Source organism: Propithecus coquereli, unplaced genomic scaffold (genome assembly GCF_000956105.1).
Source record: "Propithecus coquereli isolate 6110/MARCELLA unplaced genomic scaffold, Pcoq_1.0 Scaffold403, whole genome shotgun sequence".
Lineage (NCBI taxonomy): Eukaryota > Metazoa > Chordata > Mammalia > Primates > Indriidae > Propithecus > Propithecus coquereli.
Genome location: NW_012149764.1, coordinates 2,809,250 through 2,830,041, shown reverse-complemented (window position 1 = coordinate 2,830,041; position 20,792 = coordinate 2,809,250). Strand labels below are relative to the sequence as shown.

The following is a 20,792-nucleotide window of genomic DNA, read 5'->3' as shown; positions in this document are numbered from 1 at the left end:
TTTGGTAATACTGGCCTCAGAGAATGAGTTGGGAAGTGTTCTCTCCTCTTCTGGTTTTTGGAAGAGTTTGTGAATAATCGGTAATAATTCTTTAAACACGTGATAGAATTCAGATGGTAAAGCCATCTGGACCCGGGCTTGTCTTTGGGGTGTTTTTTGATTACTAATTTAATCTCTCTACTTGTTATAGGTCTTTTCAGATTTTCTATTTTTTCTTGAGTCATTTTGGTAGTTTGTGTCTTTCTAGGAATTTGTCCATTTTATTTATCTAATTTGTTGACATAAAGTCATTCATAGTAGTCCCTTAAAAACCTTTTTATTTCTGTAAAATCAATGTTAATGTCTCCTCTTTAATTTGTGATTTTAGTCATGAGTTTTCTCTAAGATTATCAGTTTTGTTGATTTTTAAAAGAACCAACATTTTGGATTCATTGATTTTTCTCTATCGTTTTTCTATTATCTGTTTCATTAATTTCTGCTTAATTTTTATTATTTCTTCCTTCTGTTTGCTTTAGGTTTAGTTTGCTCTTTTTTTTCAGTGTCTTGAGGTGAAAGGTTAGTGGATGGTATGATTCTTTTCATTTGCTTTTTGGTTTTGGTATGATTTTTAGTCATATTCTTAAGCTTTATGAAAATTTCAACTGAGATTTTACTCAGTTGAAAGAATTAGAACCAAGATCACAGATAATAGCAGAATATAGAAAAAGCATCAGAAGCAAGTGCCAGGTGAGCTGAGGCAGGGCTAGGTAGAGGACAGAATCAGGAGCAGCCTCGGCATCAGGCTGATATATCAGGTGGGTTAAGGAGTTTGAAGTTATGCAAAGAGTGAGTTGGTGCCTACAGATGTCATGCAGGTTAGGATAGTCACTGAGTAGGTGTTCTGGAACACAAGGGCAGAGCAGTAAGGCAATGGCTCAGAAAGCCAGGTAGATAATAAGGAACTAGAAAATCTATAGTAATCAGAGGTTAAGATAAAGTGGAAGAGTCAGAAACAGTGATTTTTCTAAAAGAAAAATTCAATCATTTTAAATGATTGTATAAGAATTAGGATCTTTTCATTTCAGTTCCCCAATGTTAACCCTGGGAGGTGGACTGAAGCATAAAAGAACATGAGAACAGTTCTCTAGGTCACTTACGAGTGATTTGCTCTGCCCTTGATATTTAATGCAAGTATGAAGTATGTGATGCCATTCCAGCAGGCAATTAAAAAGCTGTAGATATTTTATCAAGTATCCTAATTAACTTGTTCTGTGGAAGAATGAGATTTTTCAATGAAGTATCCTGTGCATAAGAGCACAGGCCCTGGTAGCAGACTACTTGGGTGTCAATGTTAGCCAGTGTGACCTTGCCCATGTTACTGTCTTTTCCTCTTTGAGATTTAGTTTTCTCATTCATAAAAATGAGGATAGCCTTATACTGGACTCATAAGGTTGTGATGAGAATTGATTGAATGTAAGGAATTTAGAGCCTGAAACAAATTAAGGGCTTAGTATTACCATTAAGGTGATGGTTGGCAAATGTATTTCCCCCTCCAATTTTGAAAACCTAAAATTTCAGGCTCTCTTGGCTTTTAAGTTTCTTAGCATTTCAAATTTTGTCCTATGCATTCATATATTTTTCATAAATTTACAAAGTGAGAATTTTACTTTTATTGTCTATTTTAAAATATTTTTACTTGTAATATTATTTTATGGGAATTATATTTATTGATTTTTTTATTATTATATCATTTGTTTTAAGTTATCTTTAAGATTTAAATTTTATTCTTGCCCTTATAGACATTGTATATGGCCTCACTATTTCTAAATATATTTTGAACTCAAGAAACATGTAAAAAGTTATATATTTTATGTCTAATTTGTATAGTCATATAGCACATTGTTTTAAGCAAGATAAACTTTTATGTGTTCATGGATAACAATTGGATTTTAATTTTTTAAGATGAAAAATGCATTGTTGGCCTGGCGCGGTGGCTCATGCCTGTAATCCTAGCTCTCTGGGAGGCCAAGGCAGGCGGATTGTTTGAGCTCAGGAGTTCGAGACCAGCCTGAGCAAGAGCGAGACTCCGTCTCTACTAAAAATAGAAAGAAATTAATCGGACAACTAAAAATACATAGAAAAAATTAGCGGGCATGGTGGCACATGCCTGTAGTCCCAGCTACTCGGGAGACTGAGGCAGTAGGATCGCTTGAGCCCAGGAGTCTGAGGTTGCTGTGAGCTAGGCTAACGCCACGGCACTCACTCTAGCCAGGGCAACAGAGTGAGACTCTGTCTCAAAAAAAAAAAAAAAAAAGAAAAGAAACAAAATATTACATCTGTTTTGCCAATACTTTTCAGGAGGTGAAATACTATTTTTGAAACTCAGTTATTCCACTCTCTCAATTAATTCTAGAAATACCTGATTTGTTGTTAGCATGGCACTTATTTTTAATTATTAATATTAATGTAAATGGGTGTTATGACAGTTTTAAACTTAGCAATTATTGAAAAATTGTGGCAATTTTTTGAAGTGTTAAATCTCATTTTTTTCTTTTTAGCCTTCCTAACCAGGTTTGAATTAATACAGCTAGTGCCTCCAGGTAATGTGCCATTAAATACATTTCTAATTTAGCTTAATATAATTTTAAAAGGATTTTGGCATGACAAAATGGGGACTGGTACTTAATAGTTGTCCTTTTGAATAACATATAACTCTATATGTATGTAAGTTTATATAACATACACTTTTTTCTGCCATCTATTGAATTTTATCCACTTTCAGAAGAGTAACTTTATGGGGTTTGGCAGCACTGAGCATAAATTAAATAAAGCTCTTTGTCTTTGCATTTTTAATAACTTTAAGTATCATCAAATAAATTTTTCACTCCTGGCTCAGCTTGTTTCAAGTTTTGGCCTTTGGCTGTGTTCTTATTTGTGGGGTGTCTGTGTGTGTGAAACCCAAAACAATCTTATCTGTGAGATGCTAGAACAGGGTTGGTAAACTCTAGCTCACAGGCAAATCCAGCCTGTAGTCTGTTTTTGTATGGCCTGTGAACTAAGAATGGTTTCTACATTTTTTATATGGTTGGATTTTGAATTTCAAACACTATAAAATTCATCATTTTTAAATGTACAATTTAGTGGGATCCTTCTGCCTCAGCCTCCCGAGTAGCTGGGACTACAGGCACGCGCCACCATGCCCAGCTAATTTTTTCTATGTATTTTTAGTTGTCCGATTAATTTCTTTCTATTTTTAGTAGAGACGGAGTCTCGCTCTTGCTCAGGCTGGTTTCGAACTCCTGAGCTCAAACAATCCGCCCGCCTCGGCCTCCCAGAGTGCTAGGATTACAGGCGTGAGCCACCGCGCCCGGCCTTAATCATTTTTAAATGTACAATTTATTTATTTTTTTTTTTTTTTTTGAGACAGAGTCTCACTCTGTTGCCCGGGCTAGAGTGAGTGCCGTGGCGTCATCCTAGCTCACAGCAACCTCACACTCCTGGGCTCAAGCAATCCTTCTGCCTCAGCCTCCCGAGTAGCTGGGACTACAGGCATGCGCCACCATGCCCAGCTAATTTTTTCTATGTATTTTTAGTTGTCCGATTAATTTCTTTCTATTTTTAGTAGAGACGGGGTCTCGCTCTTGCTCAGGCTGGTTTCGAACTCCTGAGCTCAAACAATCCGCCCGCCTCGGCCTCCCAGAGTGCTAGGATTACAGGTGTGAGCCACCGCGCCCGGCCCTTAATTCCTTTTTATTACTGAATAATATTCTTTTATATGGATATACCACATTTTGTTTATCCATTTATCAGCTGATGGACCTTGGATTGTTTCCTGATATGGAATGAATATTTGTCCCTTCCACAACTTATGCTGAAATTTAATCCCCAATGTGGTAGTATTGAGAGGTGGGGCCTTTAAGAGGTGATTAGGTCATGGAGCTCTGCCTTCATGAATTGATTAATCCATTCATGGATTAATGAGTTATCATAGGAGTGGGACTAGTGGCTTTATAAGAAGAGGAAAAGAGACCTGAGCTAGCATGCTCAGCCACCTTGCTATGTCATGCCCCGTCGCCTTGGGACTCTGCACAGAATCCCCACCAGCATGAAGGCCCTCACCAGATGCAGCCCCTCAACCCTGGACTTAGCCTCCATAACTATAAGAATATATTTTATAATACCATGTTTTATGGCCCCCTTCTTTTTAGATATGATCTGTGACAACCTTAAATTTAAAATTTACTTCTTATAAATTTCCATTTTCCCTTATTATGATTTGTTTTCCCTCTTTCCTTCTGTATAAAGTGACTGTAATTGTCCTTTGATTATTTGTCGAGTGATATCTGGATGTAAACATTTCATTTTGGTATAAATTCTTGATATTTTTTTTCTTAGAAGAAAGTGTCTTGCTATGTTGCCCAGGCTGGTCTCAAACTCATGGATTCAAGCGATCCTCCCTTCTCAGCCTCCCGAGTAGCACATGCCACCACACCTGGCTTTATTACCAAAGTTTTTAATCAGTTCTGCTCAATACATGTATATTTCCCATATTTTGTTGCATTATTTTGATATTTTATTGTGTAAACTTTTCCTTTTCTTAAGAGAACATAGGAGAAGGAAGGTGAGCCTGGCAGAGGCCTCCAAGAAAGCAGAGGGCCGTGGTCCTGCCTGGTACGGGTGTCACTGGAGCAGGTTGGGGCCCAGTGAAGTGCAGTGGACCCAGAGTCTGTAGTTCTCTCTTCTGCTTCTTAATTCTTTGGCAAAGGCCTCCCCTGGAAACAGACAAGAAGCCCAGTCCCTGTGAATCTAGGGATAGACGTACTTGGAGATGTCATTACTTTCTTAGGTGGATAGAACAGAGCAGCTGCCTCCTTCCTGCTTTCCAGAAATTCTCCCTGAATGGTTTTCAGACTAAAAGTGACAGGCTGAAATCAGGGCACTGAGTTTTTTTCCATAATTTTTTTTTTCTTATTTGACCCAATTTTAGGTTCAAATGTATATCACTGCTAACTGGAAAATTATATTTTAGTATGCTAATAAAGAAGCAGCATGACCATTTTGGTCTTATTTAATTTTTGCATGAATATTTAAAAAAATCACCCAATACTTAAATAATATTGCTATAAAAATTTTAACTAACACAGAAGTATATAAAATAAAATGTCAAACAACTCATTCAACAACTCCTAACAGTAATTAATAGTTAAATAGTATTAACAATTTGATGTGTATCTTTTTTAGACCTTCTAAAATGCATTTAGCATATTTAAGCCAGCGCGCGCACGCGCGCGCACACACACACACACACACACACACACACACACACACACACACGCCCTATATACAGTTGACCCTCAGTATCCTTGGGGTCCACATCCGTGGATTCAACCAGCTGTGGATAGAAAATGTAGTTAGGCCTATGAAGGTTACATCTGTACTGAGCATGTACAGATTTTTTTTCTTGTCATCATTCCATAACCAATACTGTGTAACAACTATTGTATATAACATTTACATTGTATTAGGTATTATAGATAATCTAGAGATGATTTAAAATATATGGGAGGATGTACACAGGTTATATGCAAATACTATGCCATTTATATAAGGGACTTGAACATCCGAGGATTTTGGTATCTGCAGGGAGTCCTGAAACCAACTCCCTGTGGATACTAAGGCATGACTGTATATTAAATATAGTATATGTAAATATAAATATATTTAGTGTTTAGTATATATAGGTATGTGTCTGTATATATATTTTAGGGTTGGTTGAATATACTAAATCCTGGTTTCCTAGTCAATGAAAAACATATAGCAAGAAATACTAAGTTTTAAAAATCAAGTTGCAGAACATGCATATTCAACACACAAACACACCCTTGTATATATGTTAAATATACATATTCTACAACTTTTTAAAATTTAATATATCTTGGACTGCCATATGTTTTTCATGTGACTAGAAATCCGTCTGTGAGAAGGTTGCAAGGATAGTTGTTTGGAAACAATGATTGGAGAATATTTGAGCTGAGTGCATGCACACTGGCTATAACTCAAAAGTTAATCAGATGCAGAATGGGAGCCTTGTTAAACTTGTTTTCTTTTTATCCACAGTCCTTCGATTTCAGATTGTACTTTTAGGGGAATTAAATTTGGATTTCTTAAAATAACAATTTTGCTTAGCTTCAGATGCAGTGCAGATTGATCCATTAATTTGTTCAACATACGTTACTGTGGGCATACCTCGCACACGGCCTGCACTGTCTTCCGAGTTTGCTGCTGGTGGTACCAGGCACGCAGCAGTGGCAGTGAGCCAAGCCCTCACGATCTGCTGGTCCTTGATACTAACTAACTGAGTAAAAATGATTTGCTAAAAGTGTCATGTGGACTGCATTGTGGGGCCACATGGGCCACATTTGGGTTCTCAGGGACCAATTTCTTCATTGGCTGAAATTGTTACCTTTTCACTTTGCTGTAGATATTACTATATCGTTTGATATTTTTTTCACATCACTGTCAAACACACTTGTTAAAGTCAAAAGACATTTTATGACCATTAAGTTAATAATACAAGTAAGTTAATAATAAGAATAATAATACCCAGCTTTGCATATGGCTTTATTGTTGAAGAATGAAGAGGTCCAGTGATTTTGCTGCTGTTCTTTAGTTTTCAAAGGTGGGAAAAAGTGAGTGGACACAGGGGGGCAGCGCAATCCTTTCTGACAGCGAGCTTGGTGCTTTCTTTTTATTAACCCCTAAAATAAATACCTTCACTTTGGGTAAGTCACGTATGTTCAGTCCAACTGTAGAAGCCTATTTTAGTGAGCATCCCTTCATTTAATCAAAGCTTGATTTTACACTTGCATGGTGATGCTGACTAGGCATCAGCAAGGAAAGAATTTATGCTTCAGATGATCTGATTTTGAATTCCTGCTTGCCACGTGGCATCATGACAAGTGTCAAACTCTCACAGCCTCAGTTTCCTCATCTGTGAAGAGGGAATCAAATGAGATTCTGTATCTGGAAGCACATTGTCATTTCTGATAGGCTCTATAAATTTTAGATATTTCTCAAGCCAATGTTGTTATTAAAAGCATGTTTCTCCAAAAGTCTCATTTGTTTCCTTTTTGGGGGAGAAATTGTTCATTGATGGCATTGATGATGTCACTGTCTATGCCATTAGCTTATTAAGAACCCTGAGTTCTTTCAGGTACTTCACTTGGCCCATGAGACTTGCTCAGCCTATGAATATATTTACTATTTATAACCCAGGCTCTTGCTGTAACATCCCCTTAGTGTGCTGACATTTTCACACTGGGTGGCAGTTTGGATTTGTAGGAAATTACCAAACCGGAGAGACTCTATTGAGAAGCTCCACAGCTTTCTATTTATTTGTTTAATTGTAAATTGGCACATCACTTCCCATTTGTTTAACCCTGTTTCAGTCTATTGTTATCGCTATGATTCCAAAGATAAGCGATGAGCTCATTTCCAATTTTCCGATCTCTTACTTTTATCTAAATTCTTGCTAAATATAGGAATAATAATTTAGTAGCTGCCATTTTAGATGCAGTGACAATAGCTAGCCAAAACTATAAGAAAGGAAAGAGGGAAAAGGAACAGCCTACTGTGTAGAGCATCATACCACGCATCCAGGTGTTTGTCCCCAGTAGGAACATAATGGTATTCACAGAGACCAGAGTAGTCCTGAGGTCACTGCTGGGTTGGTATCAGGGAGCAATCTTGATGGTGGCAGTTACTGTCAGGCACTGTGCTTGGCACTTTACACACGTTTGTCATTGGTCCTCACAGCAGTTCTAAGGGGCAGGTTCTATGATGATTTTTACATTTTCCTGAAGAGGAAACTGACTTTAAGAAGCTTACATAATTTACCTAAGGTCACATATTTGGTAAGTGGTGGGGTGTGGATTTGAACCCAGCCCTTTCTCACCCTAGAACCTGAGTTCTTAAGCTCTATGCTATAGGCTTCAGGGGAAAGTTGCATTTTGTTGCTAGGTGAGGAAATTAGTACATTATTTCCCATTTTCAAGTTGTACTTCAGAGTCTCTGGATGGAGGAAGAGTCTATCTTTGGCCCACAAAGGTGGGGGCAGTTACGCCCATCACAGGGAGCACTGTAAAGGGAGCACTGATGGAAAAGGAAGCCAGGACGAGCCTAGTGCATGAAGCACAAGATTGATATTAGAATCACACCCACCTTCCCACTTGCCTCCCCATCCTTCTCTTCATCTTTTTACTCCCAGAAATCCACTCTCATGGAACCTGCTTCTTTTAATTCATAGCGCTCATAATTTTTATTTTTTTTGAGACTGAATCTTGCTCTGTTGACCAGGCTAGAGTGCCATGGCATCAGCCTACCTCACAGCAACCTCAAACTCGTGGGCTCAAGCGATCCTCCTGCCTCAGCCTCCCAAGTAGCTGGGACTGCAGGCATGCACCACCATGCCTGGCTAATTTTTTCTATTTTTAGTAGAGACAGGGTCTTGCTCTTGCTCAGGATGGTCCCAAACTCCTGAGCTCAAGCAATCCTCCCTCCTTGGCCTCCCAGAGTGCTAGGAGTACAGGCATGAGCCACTGCTCCTGGCCTGTAATTTTTAATTATACATTTATTTGTATAATTGTTTAATACTTGTAGACTGTAAGCTCCAGGAAGGCAGGAATCATATCCATCTTGTTTACTAGTATATATCCAGTGTCTACAACTCTTGGCACATAGTAGGTGCAGTACTGAATACAGTATTTCTTGAATGTATAAATGAAAAAAATATTGAAAAATGAATGAAGGGTAAGAGTTGGAAGAGATTTTAGAAAGCATTTATTCTCTTTTTTTATAGTTGGCATTTATTCTCTCTTTTTTATAATTGTGGGAACTAGGTCTCAAAGAAGGTTATTAATGCTTATTGAGTGGCTAATGTAAGCAGGCACTTAAGTTATCTCACTTTAATCCTCACATTAATTCATTCCAGAAGCATTTATCAAGGACTCGCTGTGTTCCAGGCGCTGTTCCACAGGTTTGGGGGCAGCGTCCAAGATCTTCACCGCTCTTCTCTGAACATCATTGAAATTCAATTTAAAAATGCCTGTCTTTAATGATATTTCAAGGGGGCTATGACAGATTTTGAGAATGTAGCACCTTTTCAGGTGTGATTATCTTGGCTGGGACCTGTACTAGTTGAGCTGCTCTGACTTCACACCTTTCTAGGGAGAGCCCTGCCAGAAATAAAATGATGAACAGAAGAGACAAAGTCACTGCTTCCATGGAACATTCTTGGAAGCAGATCATAAATAAATACATGAACAGAAATGTCAGTTAGTGATAAATATTATGTTGAAAGTAAAATAGGGTGATGTGATAGGGAGTGGAAGGGAAAGAATGCTCTTTTGGGTTGGGTTGCCACCTTTCTGGTAAGATGACATTTAACCAAACCTGTCATTCAATAAGAGGGACTCAGCCATATACAGATCTGGGGAGGGAACATTACAAGGAGAAGAACAATAGGGCAAAACCCTAATGTAGAGGCAAACTTGGTGTGTTTATGAGGGACAGCAAGAAGGGCAGCAGGGATGACAGGGAACAGCCAAGGGGGACAGTGGCAATAGATGAAGTAGGAGAGGCAATCAGAAGGCATGATGATACAGAGTCTTGATGTATCTTGATGGCTAGGGTAAGGTGCTTAGATTTTATTCTCATGTGACGGGAAGCCTATTGGAAGGTTTTAAGCAGGAGAAAGGCACAGTCTGATATACTTAAAACATCACAGTGTGTGGAGAATGGATTTGAGTGCAGGAGAATGGAAGAAGGGAGGTCAACTAGGAGGCCATGGCAGTAGTCCAGGAGAGAGTAGTCCAGGAGAGAGGTAGGTGAACCGGGGTGGTAGCTGTGAAAATGGAGAGGTGTCCCCTGTCCAGCTTTGTATTTATTTTGGCAATAGTGTCAACAGGACTTGCTAATGGACTGATAAAAGCAGTGAGAGAAAGGGCAGAATCAAGGATAGATCCTAGACTTTTGGCTTGAGTGACTGGCACCGGTTCCTCTGATGGGAAGAAGGCTAGGGGAGAGCTGATGTGTAGGAAAAAATCATGATCTCTATTTTGGACCTATTAGCTTGGAGATACTGTAAGATGTTTACAGTAAACGTGAAAGATGAACAAGATCCCAACAGGATGAGAGGAAGGAATAGCATACACTGTGGAAGTGTATTACAGAGGAGAGAAGATACATCATTAGTCCTTTGTGGCTGGAGTGTGTCTGGAAGGGAAGAGTGGAAAGAAACACTATTATGGCAAAAAATATAGAATACCTTCTTTTTGCACTTTGATCCTTTCCTCATTAGAACAACCCAAACATTTATATTAAATGGAATAGGTAGGAAGAAGAAATTAATCCATCATATTATTTGATGTAAGGTCAATTATTTTCTACAGTTGATATACCAAAGGAAAAAAAAAAAGATAACCTCATCATAATTCTTTTCACAAGTAAAATGGCATCACCAAACACAAAACTACCTCATTGGCTACAGTTAGTTTTTTGCTGGTGCTCCGTACGGGGGTCCACTTTCAGTCTAAATCGCTTGTGTGGCGCCTGCTGTGCAGTGGAGGATGGCTCAGGTGGCAGCTTCTCTGTCCTTCAGCTCTGTAGTTGTCAACCCTGTTAGACCCAAGATCTTTTGGTAATGAGTATTTTGTAGCATCCCTTTTACCACACTGAAAATAATAGTCATAGTTAATATAATCAACTTACATAAGTCACTGCAAAAAATCAATATAATATTTCAACTATAATATGAAATAGTAATACAAGGAAAGTGGCTCATAATAAAATGTGCATATCAATATGCAAATGTTGAATACAAGGAAGTACTGGATGTACATGTAACATGATTTACAAAATGCCAAACCGGTGTGGGTAAAGATTCAAACAAAACGGAGTATAGTTCCCTCGTTTACACAGTACCTGCATTCTTGGAAAATTCAGTATATTTTAAAATCATGCGAAAAATACTTTGTATTTATGTGTAACATAGGTTCTAGGCTCAGATAATTATAAAATGGATTTTAGTCCACAAGAATGTCTGATAGGACATTAGAAAGTCATTGAGGATGGAGAAAATTGTTCAGTGTGGAGGAGTGTCTTGAGTGCTGCAGGATACTCTGGCACTTCCAGCTTCTGCCCATGAAATGTCCCCACAAATATCCCAAATGTCTCTGGGGTTGGTGCCACCCCTGCTGAGAACCACAGCCGTAGCTGTTCTCTGGGCCATTCGCATCCCTGCGTCACAGAAACATTGAACCCCAGTCTAAACTATCACCTTTGTGTGCATTGTTCCTGTTCTGTCCCCAGGGCCCTGCTTAAGGTTTGTCTTTAGTAAACACTTGTTGAAGGAGAGGATGGATGAATAGCTGGAAAGATAGATTTTCTTCTGTGTTCTGTCTGTTGAGCAACCTTTTAGTCTTTTTTCTCTGTTACGACTTGGGAACACTTTTAAAAATTATCCATGAGATAAAAAGCAGTAGAAATGATTTTCCTTTTGAATAACAGGTGCTGAGATCAAAATGTCTATTTTTATGTGAGTGCTATCTCTGCCATCATCTGTCTGAACTTTTACTTTGTTAAACTTGGGGGTGTAGACATATATACTTATTTTCTCCTTTCTTTCTAGCGTGGGACGAGTTGGCCTATTATGAAGAAAACACACGGGATTTTCTTTTCCCCGAGCCCAAGCTGACACCTTCACACCCGAGGATGTGTAGGGAGGTGCTCATGAAGACGGCTGTAGGTTTTCCAGTAAGTGATCTGTGCCCATCTGGGCCTCATTTGGGAGAGACCTTGGGACCTGGCCACGTGTTCCTGACAGTTTGATCTTAGTTCGCTTCGTCTTGGTTGGTGCCCCTATCGTTCTGTTTAGATGCCCAACTCAGGATGAGAAATTATGCTGATTTCTACTATTGATCTGACCGGTGGAAGTCTTATTATCTAATCAGGCTAAATAATTGCCAGATTCACATCATCACATAGTTGTAAAAAGGTTGCTTTTTTCAACCTCCTCTTATTGCACATTAACAGAAAGATTTGTTTGTTTAGTCATAGCTGTTGAGTAAATAAAGTAGCAATGGTAATAATGTTATCTTTCATTTATTTTGTGCTTTCAATTTTTTACATATGATTTTCCTCCTAACAATTCTCAAGTTAGCCAAGGCCAGCCAGTTGTGGTCTCCATTTAACAGAGGGGGAACTAACAGAGGCTTGTAAATTGATGTTACTGAAGGATCTTAAAAGGTACAGCAGATAGATATTCAGTTGATAATCTATTTGGAGGACATTATCTGAACCCAAATTCAAAATATTCATTTTGATGTTATCTGTGATGATTTCTATCTCCATAGCAACCTTGATGATTTTCTTGACTTCTATGTTGGATGACCTCCATTTTAAGGGCCACACCTTTTTGAATTATAAGAAGTATATTTAATACTCAGCTTTTCTCTTTGTGTTAGTTCATTTGCATTACTATAAAGAAATACCTGAGGCTGGGTAATGTATAAAGAAAAGAGGTTTATTTGGCTCACAGCTCTGCAGACTGTGCAAGAAGCATGACGCCAGCATCTGCTTCTGCTGAGGGTTTCAGGGAGCTTTCGATCAAGGTGGAAGGTGAAGCAGGAGCAGGTGTGTCACATGGCAAAAGCAGGAGCAAGAGAGGGAGCAGGAGGTGCCAGGCTCTTTCAAACAACCAGCTCTCCTGAGCTATAAAGCAAGAACTCATTCATTATCATGGGGAGGGCACCAAACTATTCATGAGGGATCCGCCCTCATGACCCAAATGCCTCTCACCAAGCTCCACATTTCCAACTGGGGATCAGGTTTCAACATGAGATTTGGAGGGACATAGCACTCTTATTACCCCATGAATTGCAATTATTATTGTTTGATGAAATGTTGTCTCCATTTTGAGAGTCCTATGCAGGATATATAATATGCAGGACCTCTGTTTCTATGATGCTTATCAAGACAGAGCTTTTAATTCTAATACTTCAAGCAGCAGACATTCATCAAAGGTTGTCTTAATCAGAATTCCTAATGCCTGTACCTTTAAGTCCTTCATTATGTTTGAGGGTTTGGTGAATATCACTGAAACCATTTTGTTTCTCCAAGATCGTCTTTGTGTATCACTTGTATCCATGATACATGTGAGATGCTTGCCTTTATTATTTTGAATTATTGGGGTATTGCTCTTCAGAAGCTGAAAGGGAATAAAAACTGATGAGAATCAGATGGAGGATACTCTATCATTAATTTTGGTTTGCCCGAATTCTCTGTTAAATAAAAGCCATCTATAAACACTGAGCTGGTACCCAGTTAAGTATCAAGCAAAGAGAGACATACTTTCTTATAGTTTCTCTAGTGTTAACTCTGTTTAACTTTATAGGTATAAATAGGAAAAAGAACCTATAGGCAGTTGTGTTTATAGTTATTTATCAACGCGGATAATTATCAGAGAAAGGGATTTAAAAATGTGTGGAAATATCCCCATACATCAGAGATAAAGTATGGATTCTTACAATTAAATTAATCAAATTAATCAAACTATATTTTAAAGAATTTATAAAAAGACAGAGGGGCTCAATTTCTCTCAAACGTTCTATAAATCAAAATATTTAAAACCAAATCACCATAGTTTTAATCGTAGCTGACGTTTACTGTGTGCTCGCTATATACCAGACACTGCGCGAGCTCATAACAAGGATTATCTTCAGTCCTCCTTCACTTTGTGAAGCGGCTACTATTTTTTCCCCCTTTTTGGATGGGGGTGCTAGCATAGGGGGTTTCAGAAATGTACTGAGTGTCACAGAGCTGGTAAGTACTAGAGCAGGAATTCTCACACTGGCCTGTGGGGCTTCAGGGTTTGCACTCTTACTGCATGATACTAATTTTCTCATATTTATTTCAGCCCACTATCCTATTTCTTTTCATTAATATTGTAAGAAGTAAGAATGAATTACATGTGCAGGTGAGGCAAATCATTGATTTATTTTCTCTTAATTTACCAATTCATTCATAATTAGATTTATTTCCTCTACTAAAATGTAACTTTTTCTTTGTATTTTCATATTTTATTGTTTTATTTCTCTGGATACCTTAACAGTCTCTCTCCCTGCCCCCCTCCTCTGTGAAGTCAAGAATTTTCTTTTTGGGGAAATAGTATCTGTTCTCATGCTATGATTGAATTTGTAAAGTGAGCAGAAAGAGTTCTTTTTAAAAATTATTTTTAATTGAAAATTTATTATTTTTCTTTAGTGTAATGATACTGAAAAATTACACTGTTAAGTCCTTTTAGTGACCTAACCATTATCACTATCATCCGGTTGCTAAGGAGATTGGGAAAGATAGAGTCTCTAAATTTCATCTCTAAACTATAATGCTGTGCTAAAAACAGCCCTGTCTGAAAAGGAAAACACATTCCTCTTTATTGTCTGTTAAGTCACTACAAGGAGTGGCGGTCATATAAGGCAAATAAGAATGTCTTACAGGGTGTGGATTCCTTACTGGCAGGAGACCTCCCTCCTCCTCTCTAAGCGAAGTAGGTCAGGAATTTGAAAACCTATTAGGCAGCTGCTTGTACAGTGAGTAAGTATGGAGTCAGATTGCCTGGGTTCAATTCCAGTTTTGTCATTAATGGCGGTGTGACTTGGGGTAAATTCCTTAATCTCTATGTACCTTAGTTTCCTCATCTATAAAATGGGACTGTAGTAGTACATCCCTTGTAGGATTATTGTGAGTGTTAAATGAGGTAATATATGTATAGTGTTTACATATATATATCTGTGTATATGTATATACATATGTATACCTGGTATATAGTTATTAAGTGCACAGTAAAGGTGGGCTGTTATCATTTATTATGCTGTCATTTGAGGGTTAATGCTCCTTCCCTGTGAGGCAATGAGAAAACTGCACAAGTCTGTGGCTCAAGAAAGGACTTGTTCAGGCTCAGGCTACTGGGCCACGGGAGACCTGGGGCTTGGCACACGTGTGAGAGTCTTGTGATTCCACCAGTACCCACCAGTGGCACTGTGGACCCTGGAACTCTCCCCACCCTCCTCTTCACGTGGGTCATCTTGTTAACAGATGAGGCTTTGCCAGTACATTCTTTATCAAATGTCCCCTTGGATTATCTGGCTCTGTATAACAACTGGGTGTTTATAAGCCCAGAAATATTTTCTTGAGTTGGTGGTCCGGGCCTTGCACTCTTGTGGGCATACTGTGCATTCTAGAGGCAAAAAAGAATAAAAAGGAATCAAGGACGTCGGTTGTGCCAGTAAGGACTTGCTGCACAGACAAGATGGGTGCACAGGAATGAACGCACGCACAGGAAACAAGCCGACTTGGCTGGTCCCTTAGGCTTCTGGAGAGGCAGCACGGGGTAATGGAAAGAAGATGGGCTTTGTAGTGTGGCAGAGTTTCAAATCCTGGCTCTACTGACCCAACTGCGTGACAGTGGATGAACTATCAAACCTCTCCAAGCCTGTTCCCTCGTGTGTACAATGGGGATACAGCGATCTGCTACACACATGTGTGAGGATTAAATGAGAGCCCGCCTGTGAAAGCCCCTAACAGCACTTGGCATGTGTAGTAAGCATGCAGCATGTGTCAGTGCCCTTTCTCTCTAGGGCTTCAGCTGTGCAGATCCTTTTGGAAGCACTTTGAGTGCAAGTTATATAAATGAAAATGAAATATCAGACGCTGGAAGGAGAGATCTGTGGGCTTACCTGGAGGACGTAGGGTGAAGGTCAGGCTTTGAGAGATGGCTAAGATTTGGAGGGGAAAGAAGAAAGCGGAGGTACCCTCAGGACAAGAAATAACTTGGCCAAGTGGTGTTCTCTGGGGGAGAGTAGAGCAGAAGGGCCATGCTCAGAGGAGACAATGGAACTCAGTCAGATCCAGTTCCTATCCTTGTGCTACTTATAAGCCATGTGACCTTCCTTGGGAAAATTGCTTTATGTCTCTCTAAGCCTCAGTTTCTTAAGAAAAGAATTGTATTTTTTTCATACAGTAAAATTGATGCTTTTTTAGTGTACAGTTCTATGAATTTTAACATGTGCATAGATTTGTAAAATCACTTTCATGATCAAGATATAGAATAGTTCCATCACCCCCCAAATTTCCCTCATGTTACCCCTTTAGAGGCACACCCTCCCCCGAGCCCTAACCACTAGTCTGTCCTCCATCACCATAGTTTTGTCTTTTTGAGAATGTCACATAAATGGAATCATACAGTATGTAACCTTTTGAGACTGGCTTCTCTCACTTAGAATAATGCCTTTGAGATCTATCCATGCAATTGTTTGTGTCAGTGGTTTGTTCTTTGTTATTGCTGAATGGATTCCATTACATGGGTATACCATAGTTTATCTAGTCACCCGTGAAGAACATTTGCATTGTTTCCAGTTTTTGTTCATTTCTCAGTTTTATCCTCTATAAAATAGAATGATGATGATAATTGTACCTACCTCACAGGGTTATAAAAACTAAATAGGATAGGGTGTGTGTGTGTGTATGTGTGTGTGTGTGTGTATATAATGTCTCAAATATTGTGTTATATATGGTACTGAACAAAAAATAGAAGTATTGATCAATGAAACAAAATGAGTTGGGAATTAGATCTAATGAACATAAATATTTGATATAAAATATAAAGCAAGTTTGAGAACCTCTATCCATCCCTCCCCCTAGGTAATCTCATTCAATTCCACCATACAGTGTTTATTAAATAGGGTAGCTAAGAGCATGGACACTGGAGCCAAAATCACAATTACCAGCTCTGCCATTGCCAGGTGGACAAGATACTTAAACTGCGTCTTATTTTACTCATCCGCAAAATGGAGATACTATTAAGATTTACCTTATGGGGTTGTGTTAGACTTAGATGAGTTAATATATACAAAATAAGGCCTGGGTGTGGAACATAATACATATTAATGTAAGTGTTTAGCTATTCTTATTCTTAATTGCATATATATTTTAGATAATGTATTTTTTTTTAAGAGATAGGCTCTTGCTCTGTTACCCAGGATGGAGGGCAGTGGCATCATCATATTAATAGCTCACTGCAGCCTCAAATTCCTGAGCTCAAGTGATCCTCCTGCCTCAGCTTCTTAAGTAACTGGGACTATAAGCGTGTACCACTATCCCTGGTTAATTTTTTTCAAGACGAGGTCTCGCTATGTTGCCCAGGCTGGTCTTGAACTCCTGGCCTCAAGCAATCCTCTTGCCTCTGCCTCTTGAATAGAATGTGTGTGGATTATGTCAACCACACAGAAGAGCGGTTAGGTTCTTGCATGATTTCAAGTTAGGATGAGATGGGCAAAGAACTATTTCCAGTAATTTTATTTGCTTCTTTTATGTTGTTTTATTTTTAGGGCATTGCTCCCAAAATAGAGTTTTCTACAAGGACGGCCATCAGAGAATGTGTGTTTCTGCATAGAAACAGATTTCTTGTAAGTATAATAAAAAAACTAGTGATAGAAATGACAGGAATTTTTTCCAAATTTAAAGAATTTTAGCCCAAACTCAGTTTACCAAGTTGAGGTGCAACTGAACAAATAGAAACCCAGAAAGTTTTCGCTAGGCTTGAATTTTTGCATTCCAACTATTTGCTCAGCCTGTCACATTAGAGTGAATATGTTTGGCACACATGTTTGGCAGCACAGTGTAGTTGGTAGAGTAGGGTGATTCAGAAGCTAAAATCACAAATTTGATGTAAGTAGGCTAGTTAGCTTTTGTGGTTGTTGCTGTTGTTCCATGACCTTTATGGATCTTAGGAACAATAGTGTTTCCTTCTTTCTTTTGCTGAGCCTGACAGAGTTGTATTTGTGGTCCACCTTTGGTAAGCATGAGGGGTCTTACCAAAGGGCACCCATGTGTGTGACTACCATTTTACTCTTTTCTTTAATTCTAATTTAATTCCCCCTTCACCTTGATTTCTTTCTATTTTGCTTTTATCTTATTGAGCATAATTTTGTAGCCACTTAAAATCCTTTCTAGAACAAGATGGGGAATGAATGAAGGCAGTTGGTAAGGCTTCTTTAAATACTTTGGGACAAGGAAGAGTAAAATGAATAAGTAAAACAAATGCTTAGCCCAAATCTCACCTGTGGTTCTAGAAAATGCCTTGAAAATGTGGGCTGTGGGTTAAGGGGTACTGAGTGAGAAAGGCCACTAACCTGTGCAAATCTATCAGTTTTTCTGACATAATAACTCATATAATGGGAGACTGGTGATTAACTTTAAGAAAGGCATTAGCTGCTTTTTAGCTTCTCCTTTTTCCTCTATTCTCTCCAATTTATTTGTGATGTGTTCATGGCGATTTTTCAGTCTTTCTTTCTCTTCCATTCTACCCTTTCAATCCTGTTTTAACTTCCTAATATAGGTCTTTCTTTAAGTGTTAACTTTTTAAACAAATAGCTTTTATTTTTTTATTATATCAAAAGCATCACTTTATAAAATTAGAAAATAAAGATAAGCAAAAAGGACAAAGTAAAAATAAAAATCATCTGTCATTCTTACCATTTAGAGGTGAGCATGACTAATTTTTTCAGTATATTCTATACACACACACATACACTTTTTAGATTGGGATCATACTGCACTACATATTATTTTGTACCCTTCTTTTTTCACTTAATATGTCATGAACATTTTCTCATGGCCTTAAGTATTATGCCAGACAGTTTTCATGGCTTCGTAGTATTCCATTGTATGGAAGTACTATAATTTGGACAGTCGTTTCCCTTTTGTTGAGCACTTAACTGATATACCAGTCAAAGTCCAGTCAGGAAACCAAACCAGACTTGTTATTTTAACAGAAAAATTTAATGTGAGAAAAAAAAAATATGGCCAAATAGGAGTTGGAGGACTGAAAGACAAAAGAGAAACATTGAAGTGGCAGAGTGACTGCAGGAGGCAGTGAGTTTCTACCCCTCTGGCTGGGTCATCAAGAACATAGAAGGTGAAAGAAGAGACCCCACAGAATGGGGCGCAGACCCTTGGAGAGGGATCGCCTTCCTGGGTGCTTCCTCAGGAGTTCAGAGGTAGGACTCTGGTGAGCTGGGACTTCGACCTCTAAGGAGGGGTACTACTCACTGCCGGTGCCACAGGAGTTTGTAGGAAGCTCAAAAATTCCTGTGAGGCTGGACTCAAATCTCTGAGCTGGGGGCTCAGAGAGAGCTGGTGCGAGTATGTATGAAGGAGTGCAGTGAAGCTAGTTCTTGCATTATGGGGGAAAAAACTATAGATTGGAATCATTTGCAGCTGCCAAGGTGAAGACTGGTTGCTGGGATGATGCTAATAAGAAAAGAGTGCAAAACCGGAAGTAGCCGGTCTCATCTTCTCCAGCCTTGCAGTCTCTTTAGCGCCCTCTAGTGGCAGAGCCTAATAGAAACCCAATAGAGAAGCAGAAAGAGGGTTTGTTTGCAAACCTGGCCCAGTATCATATAGCCGAGGTGGGTTTGCAGCTGAGAGACAATTGCTTACTCACCAGTACAGCTGGTTTCTAATTTTTAAACTAGTGTAAGAATTTCTGTAGCTATACACGTAGCCATAGTTATTTCCTTTTAACAAATTCCTTGAAGTGAAATTGCTGGGCCCAAGTATATGCCAAATTCTCTATCACCTATCTATGCCTGGGTGTTGTCTGACACTTTCTAACTTTCCCCTAATACAAATAAATCTCACTGTTATTAGTTGAAATATATTATACTAGCAAGTTACAAGTGCTATTGATGTTAAGCTGAACTGTAAAAAAACTAAGTAGAGAAATGTCCTTTCTTAAGTTTATATTTTGTAAATCTGAGATGTTCAGTCTTCTCCCTTAGGTTTTAAAAGTTCGATTAAATACGGTTATGTTTTGATTGAATTTTCTTCCTTTCTTTCATTTTTTTATTTTTAAAAAATATTCCTTCTTGTTTTGCTTTCAGGAAGAAAGATATAAGTCACGAAGGCCTTTATCTACATCACGTGGACCAAAATTCCCCTTAAATAATATAAAGATGAAGCCAAAGGAGAATAATCTCGACAGACTGCCCAAAGGCGTGCAATCCTGGGCACCCTCTCCCTGTTCCACCAGACGTTTCTTCCAGGACCAGCCAGCTCAGTTGAACCTTGGAAATCATTTCAAAATCTCTGGAGGAAGCAAGCCTCCATTTGTAGTTAGACATGTGAGCCTAAAATTGTATTTTGGAGTACTTTGGAATGGGAAGGATGTGGATGAGGGTGGAATAAAGGAAGGTTGAGCTATAAAAGTAAATGGGTAATATTAAATAAAGAGGGAATTCGAACTGGATAATATTAATAACTGTGATTAGATTGCATTCATTTCCTAGAGTCATTGTCAGGAAACTCTTCTTATATAGAGGACTTGTTAAGTGAATGTCAACAATCTCTATTTTAAATTTTTGTTATTTTTTTTATTTCAGAATATTATGGGATACACATGTTTTGGTTACATGATTTGCTTTTGTAACCTATTTTTAATTTTTGAAAATTATTAATATAATATGCCATCTACACATAATAACTCACCATTATCCAGAAAAGTCAGTGAACTGACAGGGGTTGAAGACACGTAACAAAGGCTGGCATGTCCTCTGTATTAACACAAAACTGTATCAACACAGTTTTTAATGAAAACTGCTTGAGTTTTCTTAATGAGATTGGTGCTCAGTGGCCATACTTTGAAGAGGAGGAAAAGTGTGTTTGCAGGAAGCAGCAGTGATGTGCCATACTCAAAGCCC

At 38.6% G+C, this 20,792-nt stretch overlaps 1 protein-coding gene across 1 annotated transcript in view; it reads left to right on the top strand.

Annotated features, from left to right (window-relative positions):
* Positions 1 to 20,792, top strand: part of SPATA6L (spermatogenesis associated 6-like) — a 45,751-nt gene that overhangs the window by 9,237 nt on the left and 15,722 nt on the right. Inside the window, exons 3-4 of the mRNA XM_012652880.1 lie at positions 17,421 to 17,498; positions 19,977 to 20,216. Coding sequence (XP_012508334.1) covers positions 17,421 to 17,498; positions 19,977 to 20,216 — 318 coding nt within the window. The remainder of the gene's footprint in view (positions 1 to 17,420; positions 17,499 to 19,976; positions 20,217 to 20,792) is intronic.